This window comes from Sylvia atricapilla, chromosome 5, assembly GCF_009819655.1.
Source record: "Sylvia atricapilla isolate bSylAtr1 chromosome 5, bSylAtr1.pri, whole genome shotgun sequence".
Lineage (NCBI taxonomy): Eukaryota > Metazoa > Chordata > Aves > Passeriformes > Sylviidae > Sylvia > Sylvia atricapilla.
This window is the reverse complement of record NC_089144.1, coordinates 26,438,726-26,452,159: the sequence shown is the minus strand read 5'-3', so window position 1 is coordinate 26,452,159 and position 13,434 is coordinate 26,438,726. Positions and strand designations below refer to the sequence as shown.

The 13,434-nt window shown below is 36.4% G+C and overlaps 1 protein-coding gene across 1 annotated transcript in view; it reads right to left on the bottom strand.

Moving 5' to 3' along the window:
• Nucleotides 1-13,434, bottom strand: part of DOCK4 (dedicator of cytokinesis 4) — a 230,641-nt gene that overhangs the window by 145,224 nt on the left and 71,983 nt on the right. Inside the window, 3 exon segments of the mRNA XM_066319015.1 lie at nt 327-382; nt 2,710-2,750; nt 3,761-3,844. Of these exon segments, the coding sequence (XP_066175112.1) occupies nt 327-382; nt 2,710-2,750; nt 3,761-3,844 (181 nt within the window).

Genomic DNA, 13,434 nt, shown 5'->3' with positions numbered 1-13,434 from the left:
AGGTTAAAAGACAGCTCATGTACAGAATAATTTCCTCAAATTAAGGCAATGCCATTTTCAAGCCAAACTTAGCATAATTGTTTCCCCTTTTCTCTAGACCATACAGAATGATATTCCCAATGGTATTCAGTGTCTTTTCTGGGTATAGCATTCTAATTTTATGACCATGCAGGAGTATCAGGTGAGCTAAAGACAACCACTTCAAGTTCTCTGGCAGTAAGCTGAAGATATAACATAACTAAATTGTTTACTTTATAAGCAAAAGATTTTTGGCACAAGTAACTGACCATATTTTAATATTTGAAATCAGAACATTTCACACATACCCTTTGTTCTTAACACATGCATTCTTCAAGTGAATGTAGTTAGATGGAAATATGCCCTGAAAAATAAAAAAGTCTAGGTAAAACGTCCCTTTACATGAGTTTGGCATTCCATTTAGTATCACTCAATATGCAAATGTGTGCTGAATTTGAACTCCTCCAAATAATTAACAAAAAACACACACAAGGGTAGAATGTAAAAAATACTCAGTATAGGTCTAACAAAAACGACAATACCATATTCAGTAGAGTTTAAATTCTCCAACACTTCAGAAAATTAGAAGATAAACACATGTAGAACGTGCAGAAAATTGTTTGAGAGTTGCCTTATGGCAGATGGTTTTACTCATTATTCCCACCTTGATAAGAAACAGACCAGCTGTAGGGGATAATGTCTCATCAACCACATCTTAAAAATAAGGCTTTTCAGATAGGAATTTTTAAAATAAAGCAGAATAAATTAAGTTAACAATATTAAATAAAAATGAAGTCAAGTAAATAACAAAAGTCAAAATAGTCTCATTTGGTAGCTACTCTGCCTGCAGTGCACAGGAAAGTTGTGGTAGATGCCTTTCAAGGAGACTGTGTCTGCCAGAAGCAGCCCTTTTCCAGTTGTTTAAGGGCTCCTCATCATTCTCTTGAACACACAGCACTGCTGCAACAGTCCTATTGCTCTTACAGCACACTGACCTTCAAATATCAGAATGAGCAAAATGAAGCAAGTCAGCTCCAAGCCTCTTGCTGGGATGATAATACAGTACAGCTCATGCAGTGAGAGAAAATACATATATGGTCTCTTCATAATAAGCACAGCTGCATACAGCTTTCCTTTGTGATGATGGTGTCCCATTTTCTTCTCACACAGCCATTCAACAAAACCAAATCTACTGTGTAGAGGCAGCTACCCTTTTAAATGCTCCTACCCCTCTGTAATGCGAAGTAGTTCAGGGGAGCATCTCCCAAGGACAGTAGGACACACAGCCTTGCAGGTGTAACAGTGTGTCAGGGAACAAGATAGCTGCATTTTCACCCTTACTGCAGACCAGCTGCCACAGAGAACTTCCTTGAGTGCCAAAGCCAGCAGAACAACAAGGCAAGAATCTTGACAGACCAATGCCAATAACAACAGGAGCTCTTGGGATGCCCATGGTTTTATGATTTTACTCTTGAAGAGACTCCCTTCAAAAATCCAACTCAGAAAACTGTTTGCATTCACACTAGGAAAACAGAGAATATGTATCTCATCTCTTCACACATCAAGTCATGTTTAGAAAACCTATTCATAACTTCCATCACACATTTGACAGACCACAAAGCAAGACTGACAGCAAGCATGTGGTGAGAACTGCAACAAAAGACAGAAGATGCAATAGCAAACCACAACTGGTCATGTCTTATAAATCAAACTGTAATATACATCAATGAGGTCAAAGTAGTAAACATCAAATGAGACTCTGTGGCTAAATTTACTGTTTGAATTGACCCTCCGTATAAAGAAAGGAAATTTATGTGATTAGAGACCATAGGCCTTGGCATAAAAGGCCAATGACTTGATATGAGCCCCTAGAAACTTTGCAAAATTATTGTGTATGTGCCTTTTTTGCAGCTGAAAAATCTTGGAAATGAGGACAGAAAAAGAAGAGCAAAGCTTACAATGCAGGCTAAAGATCAAGAGATATTTTAAGATTTTTTCTTTCCCATGAAAAGCAAAATCTGTACATCCCCAGAGGCAAGACAACAGGAGAGGTTAAGAAAATAGAAAGACAAATAAGACAAGTAAAGCTTACACATACAACACAAACATAAATTTCAGTAACTTTTATTTCTTCTGCATTCAGACATGAAATCAGTGAAGTCTGGTTTAGAATACTCTACTACTATGGAAATCAAAGACTACAAATCAAATAAAATCAAAATGAACCATATATTTCACATGGCAACACATATCTTTTATTCAATTGATACTCTGCATGTAGCTCCTATAAACTAGCTGTCTCCACTAGCTGCTCTAAATTAATTCATAGCATCAAGAAAAACAGGCACAGTTTAACCAACTTTTCCAACAGTGTTTACAATTTGTATTCTCAGTAGTCTTTTCCCTTCATCTTACAAAACTTCCTCTGAGTGGAAAATCTAAAATTCAGAAATGAAAGAAATTTCACCACAGCCCTGGATTTGTAAAGTGTATTATCCTAATACATAGAAGCATTTCAGAAGGGTAATCCATGTCCAAATCTAATTAAAGTAGTACCAATAATATACTTGACACTAAGCTCTGGTCTTCTTTTAAGAGTAAATATCATACACTTAAAAGCAGATTATTAACTTTTAAAAAGTAAATACACATTTTTTTGCCCAAGAATGCAAAACTGCAATTGACCTTTACCTTAACATTGGGGTTTTTTAAGGCAAATCCTCTGTACCATCCTGTGAAGAAAACATATGTTGCTTTTTAAATTGTGCAAATCATTTACATGCGTAAAATAGATTTCATCTTTTCCTTTTGGACAGATATGACAATTCCACAGTGCTGTCAGACTATATGAATTTAAATGATTTTCCATACAGTGAACTACCTTTTATTTAAACCAGTTCATATTCGGATGACTTCATTTACATAATTTCAGGAATTACCCTTTAAGCTTGTAGCCCTAAATGTTTCTAACAATGTAACCTAGGTAAACTCTGGACACCACAACAGTCAAAACAGAAATAGTTTCTTACTAACTCAAAACATTTACAAATAATTTCTGGAGTTTAGGTTCTACATCTATCAACCACAATGGTATACAAAATTCACAATATACCTGATCCAACAGAATAGATCTTCTAAAAGAGGATTTCTGACAATTTTAACCATATATAATCCTGATATTATATTAAAAAAAAAGCCCTCTATGATCCCAAAAGATAAAAAATAATTTAAAATTATTAAAAAATCAATGTGCTGATTTTTATCTGTTAAGGAAGTAGATTATGCAAGAAAATGCAACTTTATTTCTCTGACACTAGCAACAGACATTTGCTAAAATTATATTTGCATTCTCCAGTGGAAAACAGAGGTAGAAGAAAATGCTTAGACTCTTTAAATCTTAAAGTTTGACTTAGAATTAATCTGAATAGGTCTTGATGGCAGATAGGTTCCCTCAGAAACACCAAAAAAGCAGAAGAATCATGAGAGACTCTTTCCACTATAACTTTTATCCTGTGTAAATGTTTATTAAACAGAGGGATTAAATAAAAATTAATGTACTGCTAATTACTTATTAAAGAGATTAGAGGTCACTGGAACTGCGCAAAAGAAATTAAAGAGGCCAAAATATATTACATTATTGACTTCAACAATGTGTTACTTTAAGAAAATAAATGTACATCAATGGGGCTCAAACAATCAATACACAAAACTTAATTATCACTGGAATCACCTGTGAACTCACCATCGCATTTCTCTAATATTTGAACGGTGTCTCCAATCTCCAGTGATAGGCCATGTGGGACTGTCCCTCGAAAACCAGCAATTACTGAAAAATATAATATGTTTCATTTATTCACAACATTAAAACATAAATTATTATTCCTATTATTAACAAAATAATATATTACCATGAGAAATTACATGTCAGAACAAACAGGCATACTCAAATTCAATAAGCCATGAAAAAAAGTCAAAATAAAGACTCATTAAGCCACTTTTATGAGCTGAAAATTCAAAACACAGGACTCAGGAAAACCACCTAAACAGAGCCTTATGATATATGAATAGAAAGCTTGTACTGGAGAACACTATTAGCTAGATCATAAGTACCCTGAAGGACAGAAAGTGTTTTGTTCCAAATGCTTACACTAACACGCATCAGACCTCAGAATTTTGCAAGCTGAAAGTGCCAATATGTGCCATATTTTTGGTGCCATCCATACCACTCACACACTATGAAAAGAAAACCTTATTTCACATTTGCTTAATGGATGCTATAGACCCAGCATTCCATATAATCCCAAATGTGAGGAAATGGTATGGGGGTGGAGACCACTAAAGTATGTCATTCACTTCAATTCATCAAGTGCACACTAACCTTCCCCTGCAGCTTCACCAAAGCCATTGAAGGGAGGTCATGAGCTCAGGCTGCAAAAAGAGCTACAGAAACGGAGCTGGAGATAAAACATGCTTCAGAAATAAGACATCCACCAGAGCAGTGACGTTCCTAAATACTTACAATGGCCAAATATTAAGTCTTATATTGTTACTTCTAAAACAATAGACAGCTATTTTTTCACTCAGAATCAAAATAGAATACCCAAAAGCCACCCGAAGAGCTCACTCTTAAAAATGCTAAAAATCCATTAACACGGTAGACAGCAATTCAATCCTGTTCTTACTGTACTTGAAATGCTGAATTAAAATATTACCTAATTCAGGCCATGAGAACAAGCAACAGTGCTTCTAATTCTCTTGTACTGTAATCTTCTTTCAGAGCTTAATTTTGAAGTGGGAGAGGAAAACAGCCTATCCACCAGGGCGTGATGCACAAAAAGACATTGTATCTTAACAGCAGTCTTACTGCTGTCAAATAACTACCCATCTAGACAGGAAACCCCAAATCTCATAGGCAAAGAAGAAATCCCACTAACTGAGAGGGAAAGGAAAGTTTCCTGACAAGGAAACTTCACATAAAGAAGCCAAAAGGATATGCATATATGCAAGGACATATATATGCTCTTGCCTGCTGTTGGAGGTCTACCCTGCCACAAGCAGACACTACACTCAAATACAACATAACCTGTCATCCACCATCTGTGCCTACCACATTGCTCATCAAAGGCAGCAGGAGAGATTAGCTGCCAGCAACCACAGAAACTGAAAATTCCTTTGTGAATCTTAGGAAGAAAACTCTGGATTTTAAGAGTAAACCAGCAGGATATGGTTTATGCTATAAGACGGCATGTTTAAAAATTCACAAAAAGTATAAATCTTTGCCAAATCCTTCTTCAGAATTTGAAGACTTCAAAACTCATTATATTAACTCATCACTCACAAGAAAATCATCACTGTGCTTGCACAGTCTTTATCCCTTTGAAAAAAACCTGTGAGATTATATCCCTGGATAGACCCTAAAAGTTTCATACAACGTGAGACCAGTATTCATGGTATTGGTCCTCCTCAAGAATGTGTACTGAATCAACATCTGTTCATCTTGGTGCTACTCCCATACTTCAAGTATTTTACAATGTGAGATATGCAGCATGAAACAAAAAGCTGCTTTGGCTCCACACCATTAACAAGTGCACCACTTTTAAAGCAGCTTAGTAGCAAGACAGCATTAGTACAATGAGAAAGTTTGTCTAAGAGTTGAAAAAATCCAAGAATTTTTCAATAATTTCTTTTACAAAGGTCTGAAAACTAAAACAGTTTATTAACTATTAAAAAACAAAACGAAAAAGCAAACTCCCTGAATATCAGTGCAATGTATAGCTAAATTCCACTGTGGCACTGGAATGACAGAAGTCACTCTGGTCACCTTTCTAGTTTGAAAGGAGCAAAATTTAAATATGAAGCCTACCAAAACAGCATGTATAGCAACTGAAATAAAATTAAGGAATTAACTGAAGAAGTATGCAAAAACCAAACCAAACCTTCATGTGTTATTACAGTTGTGAGATGTCTTATTTTTAAGCTCCATGAAATAAAATAAAAAAAAAATTACAATAATTTTCTCCTTAAGACCAATATATCCTATCACATTGTTATGATCTGACTTTTCTGTGACATTCTGGTTTTATTACTTAGTTACTAGAGTTGTTAAAGATCTTTTTTCTTTCCTTTCTCTGTCTCCCTCTTTTTTTTTTTTTTTTTTTTTTTTTTTTTTTTTAAGTAAGGCTAAAGGAAAAAAGTTTCAGGACAAAAAGAGATTGAAATCTGACATAGTGTAGAAAATAGCTAGAAACCATTTTAGAGCATGTATAGAAGAACAAAATTATACCTTAAATATCTTGTAGAAGGATGGCCTGCAGAGTACCAGAAAAAGAAAGAAAGAAATGAGGGCATCATCTTTACCTCTAAGCACATTCACCTGATACACTTGAAAACCTCTCCCTGGATTCTTGTGCAGTAAGGTCAGGCTCAAAACAGGTAGCCTATGCCGTTTAGCAGTGTCAATCAAAGTATAATAAAGAGCATTGAAGAGCAGCAGAGGACTCAATGAAAAGCACAAGAACCCAGAGATAAATTTACCTCACAAGTGTTTACTCAGCTAACGTTGTAATAATCAAATCATGCTACAGAACTGGGACCAAGACAGAAGGCGTCAATCATAACAACTGTTTGAACAATTGGCAACAACAGATGAGGGCTGAAGTGCTCAACCACGTTTTTGCCTCGGTCTGCAATGGCAACCTCTCTTCCCACACTTTCTGGAATGGATGGACAGCAGGATAGGCACTGGGGGAGCAAAGTCCTCCACTGTAAATATCAGGTTCATAACCACCTGAGAAACCTGAATGTACCAAAGTCAATGGGGACCTGATGAGACACACACCAGAATCCTGAGGGAATAGGCTGACTTAGTAATAGACTACTTACAAGAGCATGTAGCGATAGGACAAGGGAGAAAGGCTTCAAACTGAAGGAGGATAGGTTTAGCTTACATGATAGAAAAAAAAAAACCCTTTACTGTGAGGGTGGTGAGGCACTGGAATAGGTTGCCCAGGGAAGTTGCTGATGTGGATTCCTGTGAACACTTAAGACAAGGTTTTGGATGAAGCTCTGAGCAACTTGATCTAGTGAAAGTGCCCCTGCCCACAGCAGGGGGGGTTGAAACAAGATGATTTTTTTTCCAATCCTTCTATAATTCTGTAGATTCTATAGAACTCAATAGAATCTGTAGATTTGATAGAGCTCTATAGCATCTGTGGATTCATCTATACTATGATCCATGTCTTTTTAGTTTATCTGTGCTGTATATACATAAGTAGACTACAGGGAGCATAAAAAGCATGGAAGGAGGTAGCTGCTGTTCCACCAGAAAAGAGCCAAGGTTTCATCTAGGACACAGGGTTCTTAAGCAACCTATAATATAAATTTCATGTACTAAGCGTCTCACCATTTTCTCCAATGACCACATTATTCTACAGAAGCAGATGCTCCTTAATTCTTTGTTCTAGTAGTAGTAACTATATAATTAATCATTCTGCAGTGACCATGGCTTAAGGTGTTCTCAACCTAACTTAAGAGCAGTATATATTTATCATACTCATAGAACTGGACTTTTTTTATATGCATCATATATGTCCCATTTTAATTCTTCTAACAACAATAGCTGTTGTGACTATCACTTTCTCTCTCTTCCATTGCAACTATACCAGAGACCTTGAAAAGGAAGATGGACAGGAGGAGAAAAACCTACTCGGAATACAGATCATTTAACAATATCTGCAATTTTTGCAGATAGACTGTCACATGCACGTGTCCAGGAAGTTATGTATCAAAACCAAAATATATCTAGATATATTTTTTGTCATTGTAGTAGCTGAAGGTCATATAAAAGTCCTTTTCAAGCACAGGAACAGTGACTGATGTCTTCTTCAATCACATCTTTGCCACAGGATAAATATGGAACTTCACAATAAAAGTTTGTAGCAGGATATGTCCTCAGAAATATTTTGGAAACTCAGTTCAAATACCACGCTCAGGTGTCTTTATTAAATATTTTCTGGCTGCCAAAGGATGCTGAGAGAATAAGAAAGCAAGACAACAACACTGGATACAAAAATCTAATCTACACAGAAGGTGAAATCATATGGTTATGAGGGTTTGAGGCACCCACAGCAAGCTGGTTTTATGGCTGGCTTGACTTTATGTTTACAAAATGAAAATCTCTCCCCACAAAGGGTGCAACATGACATGGTGCTCAAGATGCTCTCATCACAAGTTAGAATTAAGGTTAACACCACAAAAGGAGACACATTACATTCAGTTCTAGGTTGTGTGGCAGAACATACATTCCCATACAAAAAGGGATGAAAAGAAGTCATATCTACAGGAACCACCTGATGTTCAAAAACGAGCACTTGTATGACAAAAGCATACTTGGGTTTCAGATAATAAAAAATGGTCCTTCAACTGGAGAGAAGGGAGGGAAAAGATATGAGGTAGTAGAAGAACATATATTACTTTAAAAATTAATTACTGCTTGGCCATATTCTGCATGCAAAATGCTTGAATAAAAAATGGACTCTAGTTCAGTGCTCTAAGTCATGATGCCCCAATTAAGAGAGGTGGCACATAAAGCACACAGAAACGTGGCAAGTACACACTGGATGATCAGGTTTTTAAGGGTGGGAACATTGTGTCAGAGGGACTGGCTTTGACAGGGAACAAGAGGCTCTGATAGAAAAGGAACTGATTAACTGGTAACAGGGGTGGTTGGCCCACTTCAAAGTTTTGCTTGGGGTTATATTCTTAAAATTTTTATGCCTGAAATAACTGGAGATCTGTATATAAGAAGTAACGAGGCAGACACTGTTGTTCTTTTCCTCCTAACAGATGTCCAGAAGCTATTATTGATTCCAGATATTATCTGCTATAATTGAAATCAGGTCCTCTTGGTAGCAAAAGCAATTTTTAGAGGTTTTATTCTGGACTTAGAAGTGCCATTCTATTAAGAGATTGAGACTTTCAGAACAACTATTTCAAGAGGTTTTGCTTTTATTCAACAGTTGGAAAAAAAAAAACAGAAATAAAAGGCTGTAACAACTTAAATTGGGATATTTCTAACATTACAAAGCTACATTGGTCGAAACAACCATTAACATTGTATTTTGACTTGATGGAAAACTGAACTTGCTTTTGTGCAGGTTTTTAGTTGATAGTTAATGACATGTATATATTACCTTCGAGGAAGGTTCTGATTTAGTGGTCTTTTTGCAGAAATATAAAAACTATCCTTTGATATGGCCTTGTGCATAGTAAATACAACAGACATCTGGAAAATTCATAGAAGAAAAATGCATCCATGGTATTTTTTAACATGGTAGCATACCATGTTAAGCATATGATATGTGTTTAACAACCATGGATGCATTTTTCTTCTATGAATTTTCCTAACTAGTATTTATGTGCATCATAATATCAGTGTCTACAAACTCACAGTAAGCTTTACAGTTTAAGTATGCTCATGCAAGAAAAAAACCTCTTCCTTTCACTTCACAGTGCAATTTCTTGTGCCCTTGTTCTTGTGGGAAAGTTTGAACAAGAAATCTCATCCCCTTCTCTGCTATACTTTTTTCAGGGTGGAGCCTTTTCTCCTCAAAAGAAGCTGAAGAACCTTGTCAGGTTCCTAAACAGGCAGGATTACCAGCAGCAGAAACACATGGGGGCATGCAGCTTTGCTAATGCCAAATGGCCAGAGCTGACTGCAAAAGGCCATCACATGCACTGAGCTTTGCCTGCATATGAATTGATCTGGATGGAGTGGAACGATAGCACAGCTACGTGCTCATGCTTCTAAAACACGAGTTAATTCAGGCATCTGTTCATAATGCATTGTGCTGCCTACAGACACCCCAGGAGGCTTGCTGCAAACCAGCAACAAGCTAATGAAGACAGCGACAGAAAAGAGAGAGGGAGTGGGGTGGGGAATCGATTTCATCTCCTTTCAATAAACACAATATATACAAATGTTAGTTTCAATAACAGAAGTGATGTTTACATCTCTAGCAGATTACTAAGGATAAACATTTCAAATTGAAATAAAAGAATGTGACTTCTCTTGCCTGTGTACACCACAATTAAAAGGATCAAATGCATAGTTCAGATAATGACAGCTCAGTGTGACTTTTGAATATCTCAAGTGCTGCTCACATGCCATAGTCAGTTTTCTTAAGTGATGAGCGCCTGTGTGGAATTTTCCTAACACTGATATTTATTGAACAGCTATTCATGAAAAGGCACATGAAAAATCATCAAAAACTTAGCATCATTGTCCAAGCATTGAAAATACTGTATAAAGCAGAATAGACAAACAAAACTAGTCTTTAGTTGCCTGTAAAACAAAAATCCGAAATTCCTACCGCTAATAGCACTGACTACCTGTACAGATAAGGCAAATGTAAAGTCTGAAATACACAAAGGACATGGAGCTGCAGCAGATTGTATTCTCTCCTGTGCCCAGCTCAACATTTGAATTCAGCAAGGTAATCACTTTCAAATCCCTGATTACAATGCTGCCAAAAACCATAGGACAATTCCAACATAGATAATCAGTTTAGTGTGAATGTCTGAATGCTTGTCAAGCTCTCTTTATCCTGCATCTCAGCTACAGGCAGGCATGTTATAATCTCTTTGATGACAGCTTGATTGGCTCTCCCACTATCTGCAAACGATTTTGACTCTTTGCTTTGGGTACCTTAGGTATTAGGACTATATATTAAAACAGAGCACTAAAAGCAACAAGTGATGATGACACCTATTTGCTGTTGAGAATGGCTGCCTATCTAGAACACTAAAACTGGAAAAATTCAGCATGCACCACTGGTGTGTCTGTCCTTGCAGCTATGAGATTTCATTAATTGTTTTCTTTCTTCTATCAAATATCTAGTTAAGCCCTTTATATTCCTTGAAAACCTGCTTGATAACTTTTTATGCCTACATGTTGTCTCTGCTAAGCATTTTCTTAGCTCTGGAACAAGGAATTTAAAAGTAAAACCCAAAATAAATAAAATAAGGTCTATACAAAGTCCAGAAAAATCCAGCAGAACTTAAGAGTTTATGAATAAATGACACCAATCTTGTCATGAATTTGCTCAGGAATGTCAACGTAAAACCCATCAGACACATCATGGAAGAAGGCAAGGTGGACTCCATACAAACAGGTGCAATTTTGATTCATTTAAACAAATTATGATAAAGGAACTAGTCTGCAGCCAGTTCAAACAGTTGGTCTCACTTTAGTTCTTCACTGTAGAGCTAGAGATGCAGTATCAATGCATGAAGACTGCCATGTTACACAGGAAGGATTACATGTGAATTTTCTTTTAATACGTGAAAACAGCAACAATTTAAAAATCCAGCTAGTAGAAAGGGGTAAGTGAAAAAAGTAGGTTATGTGCAGATGACATTATCTGTAAGAGCATCTCTTTTAGCTAAAAATATCTATGACTTTAATTAAGACTAAGTGTTACCAAAGTTCTAATAATTCTTAAACTTTGTTAAGGACTGCCTTAATTATTAATAGCACGATGAAGGAGAAAAGTTACAACTATTTACTTGGAAGAGTACTTATGTTTCATTCATAGCCTCTGGGGAAACAAAGTTTCTGAGCAAAATCAACTAAACCAGCAAAGGGTCTTCTAACTTTAAGTGTTAGGTCTGATAAAGAAGGGAGGAAGAGAGAACACAACCACAAGCTGTATCAGGGGAGGTTCAGGTTAGAATTTAAGAAGAATTCCTTCACGGAAAGGGTTGTTGAACATTGAAAAAGAATTCCCAGGGAGGTGGTAGAGTCACCATCCCTAAAGGTATTCGACACTCCTGGACATAGCACTTAGTGCTCTGATCTAGTTGGCGGGGGGTGGGGGGGGTGATTGATCAAAGATTGGACTTGATAATCTTAGAGATCTTTTCCAACCTAAATGATTTTGTGATGTATTCACAGCACAAGTGCATCATCTGAGATCTACCAAAGCCACCAAAGCCACAAATGCCAGATCTCACAGCAAGTCCTCAGCACATTTTGTACTTCATTAAAGCTCACCAAAACCTCCAAAAACTTGAGACACAAAGTTCTACATTGTTTCAAATACAGATATCCGGTGTAATTTTGCATCTGCCAGAGGGTTTGCTGGCTACATGTCATAGCCTACCAAGCCAGCAGAAACTGAAGCAGAAAATTAAAAGCCTCACATGATTATAAACACAGGAGTTATATTCCAGAAAACAGTTAAATTTTTCCAGAATAATAAGATGACAATTATTTCAAAGAAGGCCTTGAATACAAGAGTATGTGCTCACAATTGAAAGCTGAATAATAATGTCAGAACAGTGGGTATGCTCCAAAGCCTAATAACCACACATGTCCCTATTCTCTTCTTTCCTCCCCAAAAGCATTATAACACAACGTGCTTCTCTGACCTCGGGGGGACATAACTTTGGAGCCCTGAACAAACAATGCAAACTCCAGCTCAGAAGAGCTGTAGTCTTCTGGACTGTAAAAAAAAAAAAAAAAAAAAAAAAGACACAACCCCCTGCGCAAGCTGCAAGAATTACTCTTCACCAACTAGGAGAGGCATCCAAGAGGAACACGGGTACACAACAGTGCAGTAACTCAAAAACTCCATATGCTTGGTATCAAAGACTTCGGTAAATGAGACTGGCTTCCCCTTAAAATTGCCCTGTTTGCTCCTGTTCAAGTAATAAATAGCATTCCAAGAAGCCAAGAAAAGCAGAGCATAAATTTTCTTCACTAACGTGAGAGACAGGACACCCTTCTCCTACAACAAAGTCAGGTCTGTCAACTGATCATAAAGATGAAACACTTTCCATGTATTGTACCCAGTCTTGTATTTCCTTTGGAAGAGCAAGGTTTAGTTCTGTATTTGACCAGCCATCAATGGAAGACAACTGGAAAAAAAACCAAACCCAAACAACAAAAACCAACAAAATAAAACAAACAAAAAACCCCACACACACTAGAAATTCACACACAAAACCAAACATTTTTTGTTATGAAAACATAACAAAAAATAGTATTTCAGATGAGTTTTAGTCTCCTGCTAACTGCATTTCTCTGATATTCAACCATATAATTATAAATTTATATTAAGTAATTTCTTTTTACCAATAAGACTTATGTTTACTTTGACTTTAGCCTTCATGTAATGATCTCTATAGCATTTTATAAGTAAATTAATTATTCTGCTTTTGTAAGCTATGACCCTTAATCATGTTCTACATACAAAGAACATTTATTAAACATAATCTTTTTGCCGCACCTCAAAAATTATTGCAATATGGTGTTTTTCAGAAACAAAACAAAAACTTTATCAACTTATGCAATAAGCAAGTGGTGCAATTTAGCTAATACCAAAAATAAACTGTAATTGCGAGCTTCTGTAGCCT